Raw genomic sequence first — 17,831 nt, forward strand, 5'->3', positions numbered from 1 at the left:
TTGGAGACGTCAAGACAAAACTCCACAAAATATTTGGTTTTCAAGTGTGAAAACTTGAATTGCGGTGTAACCTGACGTGATTGTTTGAAAATGAATGTGACAAGTGGGTGTTGGCCATGTGTTGTACCGGGCTCCAACAGAGGCATTGTGGAAGTGGTTCAGTTCGAGCAACTCGCTCTGGGTAAGAGCATCGCCTAGACGAAAACACAAAATTGAACTCCTCTCTCTGAAATTGCAGAGGATACAGGTAGGCTAAATAATTGCTGAATAGAGAGATGAATACTTGGAGGCTTTTTTTTCCCCTTATAAGTGGGAAGAGGATTTATCTCTGTGTGAGAAAGCCTTCCTTGAATTAAAGATGAGCTCCCCTCGCCTTTTGTCAAGCTATTGCGAACAACTACAGGTATGCAAAAATAGGTTTGGTATAATAGTTCAGCTTTGTAGAGAAGCTGAACAGAGTTTCCATGACATAGAGCTGCCTTCAGGCTGAGTAAGAGGGCTGCATGCTCTTATTTACTATATGGGAATTCCAGATTGAAAATGATGCCTCTAAAAAAAAAGACCAGAAGTTGTGTCACTAATGAATACTAACAACTCTAACCAGGCAGTTATAGCCTAGAAAATATGAAGCCTGTAATGCTTCTATAACCAATAAGACCTGTCCCTGCATATTTAGAAGGGACACAATCACTAAGAAACTGTTTGTCTTAGTTACTACTTAATTTGCTGCTGTTTCATGGCAGACAATGACATAATGTGAGCGTCATCGGTTGAGGCAAAGGACATGAAAGGAGCAGCGAACGACTCGTGTCCAATCTGCCTCCTAACTGTGGTGTATTGCTGTAGGTTATTTTCTTCTGCACCACTCTGGCCTCACCGTTATGTTTGACTTTAATGGAGACTGACAGTAAATCACAATTACCCATACAAGACACTTTAAAAATAGTTAAGGAAATTAGGCTGCCGTAATCTGAAGGTTGAACTCACAAAACACAAGCCTCACACTGACCAGAGCTCTGTAAAAGAATATCAAAAATTCATCAGATTTACACCTTCGTCACTGTTTGTCCCTAAAATATTGGAAACATTCTGCTATTGCGGTGTTCAAGACATTTAAAATGAAACATGCTTCTCATCCAAATTAAAGCTTATTAAAAGATTAGATTAAACCTTAGTGGTGTGAAAGACGAGCCTTTGAACAGTAAAGTGTTCATTCATCTGAAAAAAATAATTACATAATTTTCTTGATTGCTCTTTGCTCTGATTTGGGCCTCATCTTTGAAGGAGTAGTTTGACATTTTGGGAAATGATTTGCTTTCATGGTGGGAGTCTTTGTAGATAAGAAAATCAATACTTTGATTCATATGTGTTAAGTGTGAAACTAGAGTCAACAGATGTTAAGAAATGACTAGTCTCTGTCCTAAGGCAACAGACTTTGTAAATGCTCCTAATTAATATGTCATTCTTCATTCGTCATTTCCTAAGTGTTAACTTAGGAAAAAGTGCTACATGTCAGACTGTTTATTTGCCAGGTGCACTGACTTCTTGGATTTTGACTGCTAAAAGAAAAAATATAAGGAATATATTGAAAGGGCAAGGCCAATTTATTTATTTTTGCTACAGACTGAAGACATTTGGTGTCAAGATAAAAAAAGAAATAGATGTGAGACAAAAGTTCAGAATTTCAGCTTTAATTTGATGCTATTTCACACATACATTAAACAACATAGTATATGTATCTTTTGTTTTACTTGAAACAAACTGACTGACAGGTGTTTCTTCTAGGGGTGTCCTGTGATTGCTCGAACAGTAAATAACACTAATTAACTAGTTTTGGTTGTGGCCTTAGGTTTCTAGGAGATAAAAGCCAGTCATTTCGAAATGAAGGAAAAATAGATGAAATGCACAAATACATGACCATGGCTAACACAATATTGGGGAATGTCCTGACAAAGAAAGACTACAAAAGACTAGAAGACTAAGTTAAAGAGGACAAAGTACAAAGTACGGGGACTGACTTCTTTAAGGCAGGGCGTCGTATTTCTTTAAGACACACTGGCTCGTCCAGCCACACCTCCCAGGTAATCTAAAATGCACCTGTGTAGGTGTTCAAGGGGTCAAAGAACTGACAAGTCTCAGTACATCAGAGAACTCACCACCATCTCAAACAAAGACTACATCAAAGGGAAAAAGTGGAAGATTTTAGACTGGCCAGTAAAATCCCCTTAAGACCCTCCCACCCATTTGAACATGTTTTTACCATATGATCATGAGACCCCATGAGACATGTTTTGTCTCATCTTTTGATGCTAAACCCAAATGCCTTCAGTAAGAAATTAAATGGCCCAAAACTTTTGAAGGGAACTTCAACTCCTGTAAGACCATTTTTACATTGTGTTTTGAGTTTATTGTAAAGAGGGCAGCTGTAGCTCGGTTGGTAGGACAGTCGTCCACAGACCACAGGGTCAGTGGTTCACTCCCCGGTCCCAGCTATATATATGTCTCTGGGCAAGACACTGAACCCCCAGCTGTGCAGTGCCGGTCCAAGCCCAGTAGAAGTTGGGGTGAGTTGCGTCAGGAAGGGCATCCAGCATAAAAACTGCGCCAAATCAAAATGCATCACTGTGGCGACCCTGAACTCACAGGATAAGCCGAAAGGACAAAAAAAAAGTTCTTAGTTTGTTGTAAACTAACACAGCAGCTTTGTACTTAGTGCACAGATACTGCATGAGAGTTGTATCAACTCCTGCTGTTACATTTCAATGAAACAAAATTAGGATGACTTCTTTTCTCAAGATATCACCTGTTTAGGGGGGAGGAAGGCGAGCTGAAATAATTTACAGTGAAACCAGTGAAATGAAACCTTATTATCACTTGGGTGAGGGAAGCAGCGACAAAGAAAGAATTATTAGACATTTTAACCGTATCTCAAAAATAGACAAAACACCTTGAACAATGAATATGTAAAATTTACATATTTGGAACATATGCGATTCCCAGGGCATCAGTAGTGAAAATTTAACCTACCGAACCCCCTCCCCTGTATGTCAGTGGCTGTTTCATATCATGCAGCTAGGAGACAAGAATACATGTGAATATATGTGCATGTATCACATACAGCTCATAACATTAATATTGTCCAATTAATATTTGCTCTGTAACATGTCATTGTTCCACTCTTTTTTAAAAACATGTAATCTCCATGGCAGATGTGCACAAACATGATCATAAAGCAATCAGATGAAACCTCTGAGCTATGACCAAACTACAGTGTCTATTGCTCTGAGTCTTCCCTCTACTGGAGTTGCCTGCTGTATAAGAAGAGTAATTTAGTTCACACACACACACACACACACAGAGAGAGAGAGAGAAAATTGTGTTTACATTTTTTATTACTAGTGTCAACTCTAGATGAGGAAAAAGTTGTTAAAGGGGAATAGACCCACGTTTCCATTATGTTTTTCATGTGCCCCAGGACAGTTTATTTTCTATTACTGAACAAGAACTACTGTCCCCAACAGACAGACACAAGAGAGGGACAGGGTCCCTGCCACATATCACCAAATAAGAGCCAGAAATGTGTTGTGAGCAAATCTTTCAATATTAACAAATATGTGGTTTGATATTGCAGGAATCAATCTACAATTGTTTATTGCCTTTTGGATAATATTTCTAAATTGAGGTTATGTCTGGGTTATTTTGTAAATGAAAAGGAGAAAATCTATCTATTGAATGTTTTGTTTATCTTTTGTGAATCTGTGTATTTTTTAAACCCTATGTTGTACACGATTTCTCTTGTCCGCAACAAGTTCCAGTAAAGTGTAAGGATCCTATGATTCCAACCTTAATTACTTTATTTTCCCTTCGTTCATTCTGAATTCGAGATGTGATCATTGTTTTTGAAGCAGTGTATTATGACAGGTGCTCTTACTCGGTTTGTACAGAAGCCCAGAGATAAAGCTCTTTTGATTGGCTTTAAAGCTAATTTTTATAGATAAAAGGTAATCAAGCAGCACTGCTCAATTATCTTAAACCTTTGTAAGAGTCTGTGTGAGTGTCTATGAATCAAAGAGTTTATCTAAGATAAGTCTGAAAGTCACCTAAAGAATGTCACACCAGCTCCTTTGAAAATGAATTGCAAAAAGAAAGCTGTGAGTGCTGCTGGTATTTTAGGAATATAGGCACAAATTTGAGCATGCATGCTGTCATCGCTGATATAAACCCACCGGGGTGTAAAAGATGTTGCCTTATTTTAAGCTTTTATAGCAAAAAAAAACTTTGTTCTTCTTGAAATTTTGAAAAACAAAAACCCTTATTTAACCATATACGTCCATTCTGTAAATGTGGAAGAACATGTTACAGACAACACGTGCTACCATTACAGTATGCAGTAATTAAACAAGTTAATTCCAATACATATGTGAAAAGCAAAACACAGAAGGGAGTGTACGAAAGGCAATAATATAAAAGTCACACATCTACGTATTGAGTTCATTTCCCAGTGGATTCATCCTTTTTGCAGAGTTTGTAGAATCTGTGAGAAACTGGAGCTCTGTGAGTTCCTGATCTTTACAAGGCTTTCTTGTCCAGGTCTACTCAGATTTTAAGAACAGCCAGAGAATCCTGGGACCCTTAACTTCAATGAGCTCTGTATAATATAAATACAAGATGGAGGACGGTTCAGTGAGCAGGAATATGGGATAATTCTGCCGTTGGAAAAGAGGAGAAGCTCGACCAGCTCCTTGGTTCCACTTGCAATATTATGTTAAATCTAACTCCTCTGTGTACAGTTTTCTGGAAAAAGTGACAAATAGATTCACATATTTTTTGGCTTATTCCCTAAATGTATACCTCATTAACAAGATTTTGCCTGGATTCAAGAGATGCTGTCAAAAGCCTATTACATGGCTGCAACTAAAAATGATTTTCTTCGTAGAATTGCCTGTATTATGAAACACAATCCAATACAACAGCATTCACATAAATTCTACACTACCTTTGTCAAACTTATATTGTGTAACACAAGTATTATTTTGACTTTGAGTGCACTATGAGGATGTTGTGACACGTATTATATTGTTAGGTATTTGTTATTGCATTCATCGTTTATGTAGATATATAACATTTTAATACACTAAAGAACTTTTATATGCATCCTGAAGCACCATCATTTAACTTGATCTTACTGATGTCAAATCAGTTTCTTGTTACGGCTGACATCTGCATCACAAGCTTTTAATTGCTTCAGAAAAGTAACTAAGATATAACGCAGAGGTCTTTTTTTAAAGACAACTTGCTATGTTATAAGTTTATAGTGAATCTACAAAATAAATCTTGATTCATTACCAAAGTCATATTCTTTTGGATAACATGATTGATTTAGGTAAGTTTTAAAAAACCTATAGAACATCTGAATATTATTATGTGAATCTTGTAATTATGTAATTTGATCATTGTGATAACATTCATAGCACATTACCAACAAATAATAATTAGGAATTAGATGTTTACAAAGTAAAACCACCTGACAGCTCAGTGACGAACCTTGTCGCTAAGAAAACATAAACATAATGCATAATTCCCTTAAGTAAATGTTGAGCAAACTGCTTAGCGTTCAGCAGCTTTCAACGAGCGCAGCATGTTGCATTCAGACAAGTCTGACACATCAGATGGGATGATTTGCAGTTGTTGCATTTGTGTTATTATAAAATGTATCCTAATTGAAAAGATAAAATGCAAAATGTCTGGCTGAGCTCACATAATAAAAAAGAGGAAAAACACAACAGGCTGGATCCAGAGGAGAAGTTATTATTGATTATATTGAATATAAGTGGTAATAAACATAAACAATCTGCTGTGTTATCTACGATTGGCTTCAGGGCAGAGATCCTCCAATGTTTCCCATCATTACTATAAGCGGAGTCCCCTCTACAGGAGCACTCAGTTTAGAGAGACAAACAAAAGCATGATGTAAATACTCTCAGCAGTGAAGAAGCTCCTCTCCTCTTCTCTCTCCCCTTTCTCCCCATGATTAGCATTTCAAACAGTCCTTGTTTTGCATCAGAGCTTCATGCTTGTGCTCATGCCATCGCAGCCTTGCAGGTGGTGGCCTGTCCAACCAATGGAGTCGAAAAACATCCTTTGTGGGTGTGTGTGTGCAGTCGTATTGCTACTTTTGTGAGGACGAGTTTGAGTTTTATACGTTTGAAGTGAGGACATTTTAGAAAAATTAGGACATTTCAGCTGAATCACACGTTGACGTGCACTCAAAGTGCTGTCTGTGGGTTAACACCTGCTTTAAGGGTTAGGATCACAATACTGATGAGGTTAAGGTTATGGGTTTAATTTGTATGGTTCTGATTGAGGTGAGGGGCAATAATGTCCTCACTGAGACAAAAAACTACAAATATGTGTGTGTGTGTGTGTGTGTGTGTGTGTGTGTGTGTGTGTGTGTGTGTGTGTGTGTGTGTGTGTGTGTGCAGTTGTGTTTATGAGCGTACCACGGTCCAAAGGGATCTGGCCTCTTTATAAAACTCAGAGTACGTCTATGGGACAACATTGTCCACAAATGCTACATAAACATAAATACCTCAGTATTTGTGGTTTTCTGCTTTGATCGACAGAGAGAGTCACTCACTGGATTCACATTCTGCCTTGTGAAAATCCACAAAATCTCTTTTTAAGAGTGTGCCAGCAAGCCCATCCAAACTTTGAGTGCATCACAATGTGCTCAGCATATCAAACACTGAAACAAGGATACAGACTTTTTCAGGAGCTGCTTGTGTGGCTGTGTCCTTTTATCTTAAGTCAATTGCTAATAGATTGTCCACTCCATGGGATTAACCCTAACTAAAATGTTCAAGCCAAACGAAATTAAAATAATGAGTTTGTGCAGCATAAAGCTCAGCCAGGAGATATCTAATTGAATCTATATTGTTCTTTGCTCTATCTGACAAACTGTTCACTGTCCCCAGAGTCCAGTGTTAGTTAAGGTGACTGCTGCAGGCTGGGATGGGCTGCTACTGATTAGATGGAGCTGTTCTCTTGCTACCGCGCCACCTGAAAATAACAAGATTTACAGGTAAACATTTTCACAACACAACAGTTATTCACAATATATTTCATGCAAAGTACAGCCGATGGATATTATATATCCTCAAATCCGTCTGTCTTGTAAAACTGGAAAATACAGTTTGAAAATATGAATGTTGAAGTACATAAAAGTTCACATCTTACCACAATGTAAATACACTCTAAACCTTTGTTCTGGTATTTTGTGAAATCATCATTACTGTCAGATCATATAATCATAAGTTGTTTTGACTTGAAGTATTTTAACTTTTCTAACTAACGATTCCACTCAGTTAATTATTTTCCAGTTTTGAGAAAACAAAACTAGCATTTTCGCAGGCTTCCCAGCATGCATCTTAAAACTCTTTAGAGGCTCATCGTTTTTTCAGATGGAAGCTTTGAAACTGTGGTTCGAAGCATAATAGAAGGTTACATTGTTACTTAAAGTTTGTGAGAGCAGCAATTTCAGATGGTGTGTTTGTACTGATTTTGATCCACCAACAGCTCTGGCTGCATGTTCTTCAGGTTGAAGAAAAGAACTGACTCTTTCAGCTGAGAAATGCCAAAGCAATTAAATGAAATCATGAAATGTGCAGATTTTGAGTAAAATCTAGTAATTGTTAACCTGATTTGTCTACCGCATCCAATTAAACTTTTATAGTAATATGACTATGCGTGTTTCACTTTTTTAAAAATGGAAAATGGTTTAAGGTGATAATTTTCCACACAAGTCAACTAATTCAGGTTAAGAGTACATTTGTTTAACATCTAACATGTGAGAGTGTGTGTGATAGTGAGTGCGAATGGGTGAATGAGAAGCTGTGTAAAGCACTTTGCTTACCAATAGGTAGAAAAGCGTTATATCAGTGCAGACCATTTAACATTTACTGTGACAGAAATTCTCCAGTGAAAAAAAAAAGCAAAGTTCCCATATCAATGGCATGTTCACTACTTTTTGCTTATTATAGATGCAACAATTACACTTGTGCAATTATAAACAGATCAGATATCTTTGTGTAGGGGTTAGTGAACAAGGAAGTGATTTCAGACACAGCCATTACGTGTCCACATTATGATTATTTTAGTCTTGGTAGATACATCTAAAAAATCTTAACAGACTCGAGTGGTAAGTCTGCTTGTTATCATTGTAACATGATTATACACATATGTCTACTGTTTAGCCACTGATATTTGGTCAGTGCTCACTTACTTCCGTGTCACTGGAAAATGTTGCTTCCCAAGAATCATCCATATACACAGTTTATCAAAAAGGCAACTTATAAGAAAGTGTATTTCTAACCGCACTGGGCTTTCCTTTGGCCGTCAGATTTAATTACATGGGTTTTAGTGCATTAAAGTATTAGTTTACTGCTTATTTCATGTTTGCCCTTTTGGCCCCATCATTCACCAGATTATAGAATTAGGTTTTCTGAGCCCACTGTGCCTTATGGAAAGCAAATTGGTTGATATAGCCAGTGGGGGAAGGCGATTATTGTGGAATCTTGGTTGATTGTGGAATCTTTCAGCATCAAAGAAGGGCTTACTCGAATAAAGCTTTATGATGAGCATTCACAAGTCTGTCGGTGCCTGTTTGCAAAAGCGTAAAGCAACAAAAAGGAAGCGACTTATCGTATGGCTGCATTTAAGAGTCTATAAATACTATGTCTTGAACTAAAGCCATTTTGTGTTATGTCTTTTGTACGCTGTTGGTGCCACTGTGACTCAGACTAATGCAGGCCTTTTCCTCACCTTCGTGGTCTTCACTTTGTTCCCAGAGATGCATGACCAACCAGTGAGGTCAGGAAGAACTCGGCACTCCTCCCCCTGCAGACACGGCTGCATTTTACACCACCATTTCTGACGCACAATGGAAGCTGAGAAAAACACACACCACAGCACAAGGTCAGGTTTTAGGGGAAAAAAACATCTCAATCAGATGTCACACTTTCTGCTCCTTAGTAGACTTAGTATCAGTGGAACCTGGTGGAACTGAATAACCTGACTTTGACAAATATTCATGTCAAGTCCGAATATGTCTGGCTAAGAGGGGTAGAAAAGGTTTCCAGTATTATTACCTTCAACACATGAGGGCAGAGCCCTTGTTGTCCCTGCCACCTGTCCTGGGAAACAGGAGCACTTGACTGTTTGAGAGCGTTCTTCAATCTTGTTCTTATTGCAGCAACGATGAGCAGCAACCACTTCACAAGTCCCTGTCCTCTCCTGCATTGACCCTAAAGAAGAAAATTTGAAGAAAAGGTGACAATTTTTCGTAATTAGTTCTGCACGTAAGTAGAGGGCTGGGCAGCTTCAGCTTCAGCCTTTACTGATGGCAGCACTGTAGTAAGATTACAATGATTTATTTATGGTCTATATTAAATAAATACAATATTTTTCTGTGTTACATTTATTCCAATAATCCAGTGAAAAAAGCCAGTGTAGTTCAGATGTAATAGATTTTTCTAAAGCTACAGCGCCACCAAGTGGATAGCAACACATCAGCACTCATTGCACAACCAAGGAAAACATATCAGAATATATATATATATATATATATATATATATATATATATATTACAAGCATGTTCAGGGGATTTCATGTTTCTGACTGTGAACAAAACTGAGCAGAATGAACAGCGTGAGCAAAAAGTACATTGCTCTGCTGAATTTCACAGAAAAGTTCATTTTAGTGATTATTAGACCACTGCTGATCCACGCTGACACTTGTAATAGAAGAATGACAACAGATGTAAAGACAAACTAATTACTTATAAAGTAACATTGGTTCTTTTTATAAATTACATACAAATTACAAGCACACGTGGTTATAGAAGAAAACAGGATTTCCTAACCCTACGGGCTTGTGACCCTTATTACAAATAAAATATATACATTAAAAAGTAATGATAAAAAAAGATTTAATAATAGACAAAAAATTAATACAAATTTGTTTAGAAGACATTTTTTTCTCCCCACGCCATTAATCATACCAACAGCTTTTTTCTTGTGAGCCTTAGAGGGGGCCTTATCACTAAGTTGGTTAACACAGGATGTAGGGCCTGGGTCTCAAGGATCCTTATTTTTCATAACCAATACTTAGTTGTTATACTTTTAATAGCTTTAACAGGGGACTGTACTTTAATGGTAGTATACTAAGTTAAAGCTAACTAAGTTAAATATGGCAGTTTTGAAAATCAAGCATGAGATTCCAATCATTCCACACAGGGTGTCAAATACTGACACCGTGCCTGGACACACAGGCTTTGACCTTCACTGCTTGGCCAGAAATGTGAGTTTCGTTTAAAAAAAACGCAAATGCATTGCATTGCTGCCAGTTTGTTGTGTGAGTCTGTGGTGAAGGAAGCCTCAACACCAGCTCTCCACATTAAGATACGTTATGGAGTTTAAAGGTTGTCACTTCAACATTAATAAGGGACCTCAATACACAAATACTAATGTTCTGTGTCTGCCTTCTGTGGTAATGCAGAGGTAAAACCAATTTTACACCACCTTAACACCAATCAAACATGGAAAACCCCTTTGTTTATAATAATTCCTTTGTTATAATCACATCTGTTTTGTAGTAAGAGGCACAATGAGTCTCAGGTTCCCGTTGCTTAAACTGAGCTCTGTACCAGGCAACCAGGCTGGTGACCAGGAGCCATAGTGAGTCCCTCAGGGTGTGTGACTGGTCTGGTTTGCATCTGACACTTGCCTGTCTGTCCTCTGGAGCTTTGGTTGCCAGTGGACACCAGGTGGCTGCAGAGGCAGAGAAGCAGGAGACCCCAGTGTAATGGTCCAGCCAGTGTGTTCAGCTTCATCTTGCCTGCATAGAGAAAGAGTTTCATGCACACATTGTGCACAGAATCAGAGCGGTTTTCTTAAAGCATGCATGAGCATAATTAAATGTTTCTAAAATCTCCTGACCACTGAGTTGTGGTTCATAAGATCACTGCATCTGTTTGCTCAAGTATGACTCTCACGTCACCAAGTTGAGCCAAGGCAAATTAAAGAAATGTCAACAAAAGCCTCATCAGAGGCAAATTCCAAGAGTAGGTCCGTGCACTCATTCCTGAGTCATGTTGTATTATTTGTGTGAGTCACACAAAAACTGGGACATGGACTTTTATGTCGAATCACAACAAAAACACATACAGAACAGACATGACATGCAGTAACACCTCCATGTTTAGCTTAAGGCCAGGTTTATGGCTGCACCTAAGTCTGGTTTTCATTATCGATTAATAATTTAATCAATAAAATATCAAAAATGAAATAAAAATAGATATTCAACTTACAAATATGTAAAACACGAATATTAGTAAATCCTCACATTTAAGAAGCTGGTTATCCAAATGGAGGCTGTTTATTTTTCTGATTTAATAATAATTTTATTGATTTTTAAAACCAAAACTTTGTGAATATTTATACTGAGTAATAACGGATCCAGTCATCATGAACCCAATTTTTGTCATATGCCAAAACAAAAAGTCAGCATTTATTTGTATTTCATTAAGAATAAACCAAACGATGTCAAAATAAAAAGCTTTTGAATATTCCAGATTTTCCGTGTTCAACCTCTTACCTCTGCTCAAGTTACTGATGCACTTAAGTCGCCATCAGTGGCTGCACACCATGAAACCATGCAGAAGTTTGCAGCAGCTGTGACCCCCCAGATTTGGAAGTTTTCCACCTCAATTTAGACTTTTAGCGAGAAAAAAAAAAAAAAACAGAATCGCGAGAGTGCCCGTCTGCTGCTAAATAACGCTCCAGCTGATGGAGGTAACATCAACACGTCGGCGCTGCGGCTTCACACATCAGCCCCTCTCCCAGGAGTTACTGTAGCTTTCAGGCACGATGTGAAAAATGTATTGGTCTGTGAAGGCAATGGGATCACTCCAACGAGCAAAGCCTTGCAGCTTTTCCTGTCAGGAAAATTAAAACTTAATCAAGACAGAAACCATCTGTCTCCCGGACAATATGTGGCCACTTTCATTAGCGCTTTAAGAAGCTTAGAGGAAGTATCGACATGCTGTCACACAGCGGACTGGGAGGGTAGAAAGTGCATCTCAAAAGGACCAAGTCCTGTGATCTGGCCTGTTTCCCTTTCTCTTTGCATGAACGATTTAGCTGTAGGCTATTTTGTTCTTTATTATAATGGGTTTATTTCACTTGTTTTAGTATTAAAAAAACGACAAAGCATTATCAGATATTTGATATTTCAGTACCTTTTCACGAAAAGGGAAGATTCTACAGTTTTCTCAGAAATACCTTGAAACTGACACAATAAAAGCAAAAAAGTAAAAAAATAAATAAAAAAAAGAAAATTATGGCTTTGCTTTTGATTTTAGATTCAATAATACAACAAAGGCCAAACCAGGCAACAGAAAGAGGATCAGCGTTCAGGAAACTGGAGGGAAGATGACGGAACAAGCTAAACAATAGAATAAAGGTTCGTGTTTTTATATAAAGTACTGTAAAATATAATGTATGATAACATATTATACTGTTTATGTTTTGCCATAGCCATCTTTGTACCTGTCAGTCAAAACATCTTGAACTGAGCATACCTGCTGTTTACAGTCAGCACTTGATCTGCTCTCAGCATGTTTCACAGAGACATGAACTTTTTTAGATTTCTTGCAAAAGGGGAGACAATCTAGGAACCCCTGAGGAACTTAATTACACAAGTGAAGATGTGTGGTGGTAGTATTATTATAATACCAGCTGGATGTTGTGAATACTGGCAGTAGATAGACCATGAGACAAGCTGGTTAGGGTAAGGCGTGGGCAACATTAAGGAAAGCCGAGATCAAGGCCCTGAAACACTAACTTCCAGAAAAAGTTGACATCTTCTGATTGAGGTTAAACTTCAACCATCGCCATGGCACCCAGATAGCTTTGTCTTCAGCCATGTGCCTCTGACTTTTTTGGGTAATCGAGCTGCCGCATTGCTGTTAAAGTGCGAAGAAAAACAAAAATGGGTCCGATTTGCTTCTTCTACAACCATGATATTAAATCTTTATTAGAGCATAGTGCACATCATTTTTATCGTTGGATTGACAGAGAAATCACTACGATATAAGTCAACACAGAGCACATACATTAAGAAGTAAATAATGTTACCAATACAAAAAATGTCAAGTGATATTATGTTCATACAACAACCAATGTTATCCCACAACTGGAGACCTTACTCATCTTATTTACATAATCGCATCAAGTAACCATGTGTAACACTCAGTTTGCCTTCAGATGTAGCCAATCTGACATCAGTGCTATGTTTGGTAATGGAGGTTCAGGCAGTGAAATTGAGCTTGAAGAGAATTGTCTGCGGCGTGGTGACATCTGCCACAGCTAGTTCCTGTCCGTCTGACAAGCCCAGCTCTGCATCAGAAGGAAGAAATTACACATGTTACCATGAACGTCAACAGCTGCTGACTGCGGATGACAGGAGTGCAGCTTCTTATTACCTTTCAAAGTCTTGCAGAGGTTTGGCCTGGTTCGTTCCTCAATGGATTTAACAGACTGGAATAAAATAATAATTCAAAATTTAGGATAAAAACAACAACAGCAACAACAAAAAACACAACAGGCGAACAAGCAACATGCATTAGTCTCAAAGATAAAATTCATTACCTGCAAATACAGTGTCTTGTTCTTCCCTTCCAGGGTTGTGGTGATAGCTGGGGATTTCATTTGTCTGGAAAATATTTAGTTTAATATTTAGTAGATGGATTATTTTTCCTAAAGTGGCATTAAAAAGTCTTTTTCTGAATACTCACAGTGAGGCATTCTCTGTCAGATACTCTAGGACTTCCTGTAATTTGGCAGAAGGAGGGAACTGGAGATCCTGAGGGACCTGGCTACATGCTGAACAATTGTCCTGTAAATCACAGGAGAAGCAGAGTTAGTGGCTGTGTCGAAAGTGCATTTCTCTGCTGACACTCCATTTAGTTCACAACAAACCTTTCGCTCTGCCTCAAAAGTGTAGGTGTACAGTCCATCCACATCGTTAAACACCATGTAGTTATTTAAAGGAATATATGCGCTGTAAGATAAAAGAGTATCTTAAGCAATGTTTACTTTTAAACATGAACAGAGAATTAGGATGGGAGATTCAGAGATGTGGTTCTGCTACCAACCTTGTAGCAATTTTAAAAACTTCAGTGGCACAGGAAGCTGTGGGGAATAATATAATATAAAGTTTAGTTACCTCAATAAATGGTACAACTAGGTCGCACAGGCCTGACAAACTGTCTTACTGCCAAAGTTATTGAGCTTTTTTTTTTTTTATATTTCACAAGAAATATTAGGAATCTCTGAACAGCAACAGCTCCTGCCTCAGTAACATCTGGATATTTACCAGCAATAACAGCATTAGTGGATGCTACAGCAGGTATGATCCTCTTCACAACTCCTGTTGCACAAGAAACAGTGTGTTTATTTCATCACAGTATTACACTGAATGAGACAGGTGTTAAATTCTTATCAGAATGTATCAGTTACGCAGAAAACGCTTTGCGTAAATTATCATTTTTATCACCTTGAGTGAGTCTGTATGTCACTCCTGTAATGTTAAACTCTGTAGCTCTTTCTTGGGCTCTTTCAAACACCCACTGGATGTGCTCTGGGCTGTCTCCATCTAAGCCTGTGTCTGCAGGAGGACAGATGTTAGTTAGCCTTTTAGTCATAATGTACACAGGCAAACGGTGATCTGACTTAAAGTTAAAAAAAACAACAACACACATATATTATATTGGCTTACCTCCAAATGGCTTTTCTTTGGGCCACTGTAGAATTCTGGCATATTCAATGCAGTGTTCTGGTAGCCTTGGCATTGATGCAATGGTGCACATAGGGAAATTTATCTGTGGACAGTAACATTTACCTTAATGTTACTGTCCACAAAAACATTGAAAGTCGACTAGAAACTACACACCCTCTGTAGTTAATACAATGTAAGAAATGCTTGATGTGATTTTTTAATTCGCATAGTCTGTGACATTTTTCCCTAATGTTCTGTAATGTATCTATAGGTGGTGCTATTTTCAGTGGCTCTTTAATCTGGCAGCAATTAGTGCTCATGTTTATGCCCTAGTCATTTATTTGTTCTAAACACAAACAGCTGTTCCCGCAGGTACAACATGTAAATCATCCTGCGCAACAGGTGGTTTCTAGCACCCAAAAAGGCAAACAGCCTTTATATTTATAACAGATGATATACATTTTCTGAAATAGTCATACAACCAAATCTTTTACTGTAGATAATGACTCTTAAAACTTAAACTAAAAGACAAACTGGTGCTGGAAAGTGACCTGTGGTGGGTACAGCTCCAGTGTGCAGTCAATGCATGCAGTCATGCCGGGCAAAATGACACGAGCATTTCCTTTAAAGCCCTCCGTCCCTCCATCGATAAGTGGGGTGATGGAGCTGGGATCAAGGACACCATCTTCATAGCTTAGGAGAGATATCTAGAGAAGGGAACATTAATCACAACTCACTATAGATTACAATGGTATGCAAATGAATCTCAGTGTAAAGACAACACTGAAATAAAATCCACTGAATCTAATTAGTATTTCCTACCAGCATCCCATTCATCCAGCGTCTGGCAATGATGGAGTCCAGACCACAGACAATGATGTGAAACTCTGCAAAGAGATTTTACTCTTTTAAACCTCTGAGGTGTTTACCTGCTTAGCTCTAAAATGCATGGGCCAGGTAAAAAAAACAACTTACGCCTGTAGAAAGACTCATCAAAGTCTTGGATCTTCTTGAAGTGACTGCATGTTAATAAGGAAAAAAAAACAACATAAAATTTTATACAATATAAACTCAACCTGAGTTATTTTTCAACTGTGAAAGCTGTTGCTGCAAAGGATACGCTACTACTTTACATCCAGGGATTCGACTGTTGATGAAGTCAGCAGCCACGTCTGCTTTTGGCCGTCCAACATCTTTGGGCCTGAACAGATGAATTAATCAGTAAATAGGATGCTTAGTTGTCTGTCATGTTAATAATCAGATTTTAATCACACAGGAACTGTTACAGTACTAACATCACTAAGAGACACTCTCATTTCAGACCTATCAGACACTAATTTAGGGCTTATGTTGAAAAAATTATGTACGTTCTTTGATGATCATTAGGTAAATATTTCTCTCAAGTTAATATAATTTTTTCACAGTGATTTTTTCATAGTCTAATAATAAACTGTTGATGCTAAAAGGTAGAGGAGAATTCAAGGTAAAACCTACCTAAAGAGAAACTGCCTGTTGAGGTTGGACACATCGATGGTGTCCATGTCAACCACATGAATAAGGCGAAAGCCAGAAAGAGCCTAAAGCACAAGACTGTTAGAACTTATCTAACCCAGTAAAGACAGTTCCTATTTGCTCAGAATACACTCGACTAAATATAAAGTTATTTCTTACCAGATTTTTGAGGAGTTCACATCCAAGTCCTCCTGCGCCAATGACCAGAATCTTACAGGTCTCCAACAAAAACTGTAGAGACTAAAGAAGACAGACAGACCACGACACTTAAAATATACTACTGTGGTTGAAACATATGAACAGCATTTATTGCGTTTCATTAAGTTATTTCTATGTCACCTCAGTGCTTGGCTCAAAGTCAGGATGGGTGAATGGGCCAGGCCTTTCCAAAAACTTCTTCACATGATTCCATCGGCCATCCCAGTTGCAACCACCATCCCTGTGTCCACCATCTACAGCCATTCTAGAAAAACAGCATAGCAACAAACACTGAACTTGTAGGATTACTTTAACACTTTTATCAAGCCACTTATCTTTGATGTATTATTTTATCATCCACAGACATCCACATCCGCAGACATTTCTATAAACCTGTGTGAAGGCAGCAGTGTAGGAAAAATGTGATGAGCTTAATTAGAAACACCTAATTCACAAGGTCGATTGCCTGGTTATGACAGAATAAAAACAGTAACTGCCTAAATTGTTGGCAGATATTATATCATTTTTTTGTTTTCATTTCTCGTGCAGTCTCTAAGGAATCTGTGTAAGATCCAGGTAGCATGTTAATGGTGCACAGCTATAATGTGCTGCTCGTGCCAGTATTCCCTCATAATGAGGATTCAGGTCTAATGCAGAGCAGGGATTCATTGTGGAAATGTTTGAATTGTACAAAAAGCTGACTGGAGTATTAAAGCTGTCTCCCTAAGGCTAAAATGTGACTTCTACGTCTCCCGGCCCAGCAGTCGCTGCCCACTGTGCAACGCAGAGCTGCTGCCAGTCAGAGACCTTTATTTAGCATTCATCACTAACTTCTCAGTCAGGTCCTCTATTCGCCTTCTTTTCTTCTCCCTGGGAAAACAAAGAAAATCGGTGTCATGCATCCTAGTTAAACGACAAAGGCATAGCATTTAATTGCGAAAATTTAGCATTTTTCATCCATTGAGACTTACGGCTCCTCGGCATCCGCCATACTTTCACGGTCCCATGTCCTCGATTCTGTTTGCTGTGTTCACGAGCGTCAGAGCTGCGCTGCGCAGACCTGGTGCGAGATTCTTCAACAGAAAATAATCATTTTCTCCTGAGGCGCATACTGATGTGAATTCTTATTGCAGGGCCAAGGTGTTAGCTAGAGAGCCACTTCCTTGTATTTGGTGAAGTTAAAACGACTATTAAATAAATAAATAAATAAATAAATTACCCGGTTGCAGACAAAGCTGCGCTTTCTACAACGCAGTAGCACTCTAGTTAGAAGCTGAATCAGGAT

The 17,831-nt window shown here is 38.3% G+C and overlaps 2 protein-coding genes across 3 annotated transcripts; both read right to left on the bottom strand.

The window, feature by feature from the left end:
* Positions 1–5,603: 5,603 nt before the first annotated feature.
* On the bottom strand, positions 5,604–10,889 carry LOC137139763 (chemokine-like protein TAFA-4). Its single transcript, XM_067527477.1, has 4 exons — positions 10,784–10,889; positions 9,147–9,302; positions 8,821–8,945; positions 5,604–7,059 (listed from the first exon to the last, which is right to left on the bottom strand). The coding sequence occupies exons 1-4, from the start codon at positions 10,887–10,889 to the stop codon at positions 7,048–7,050; spliced, it is 399 nt and encodes a 132-aa protein (XP_067383578.1). The 3' UTR covers positions 5,604–7,047.
* Positions 10,890–13,058: 2,169 nt separating this feature from the next.
* LOC137139287 (NEDD8-activating enzyme E1 catalytic subunit) lies at positions 13,059–17,630 on the bottom strand. Of its 2 annotated transcripts, none has more exons than XM_067526316.1 (18): positions 17,518–17,630; positions 17,378–17,416; positions 16,688–16,811; positions 16,508–16,588; positions 16,331–16,413; positions 15,957–16,037; positions 15,812–15,855; positions 15,659–15,723; positions 15,388–15,543; positions 14,837–14,939; positions 14,615–14,725; positions 14,435–14,488; positions 14,214–14,250; positions 14,038–14,119; positions 13,854–13,954; positions 13,708–13,771; positions 13,542–13,596; positions 13,059–13,455 (listed from the first exon to the last, which is right to left on the bottom strand). In XM_067526316.1, exons 1-18 carry the CDS (start codon positions 17,535–17,537, stop codon positions 13,367–13,369), a joined length of 1,389 nt encoding a protein of 462 aa, XP_067382417.1. In that variant the 5' UTR covers positions 17,538–17,630; the 3' UTR covers positions 13,059–13,366. The 2 variants fall into 2 exon arrangements, with proteins under 2 accessions (XP_067382417.1, XP_067382418.1); XM_067526317.1 differs by having other exon boundaries at positions 17,354–17,416; positions 17,518–17,533.
* Between the last annotated feature and the right edge of the window lie 201 nt (positions 17,631–17,831).

The sequence above is a fragment of the Channa argus genome, chromosome 13, assembly GCF_033026475.1.
Source record: "Channa argus isolate prfri chromosome 13, Channa argus male v1.0, whole genome shotgun sequence".
In the NCBI taxonomy this organism is placed as follows: Eukaryota; Metazoa; Chordata; class Actinopteri; order Anabantiformes; family Channidae; genus Channa; species Channa argus.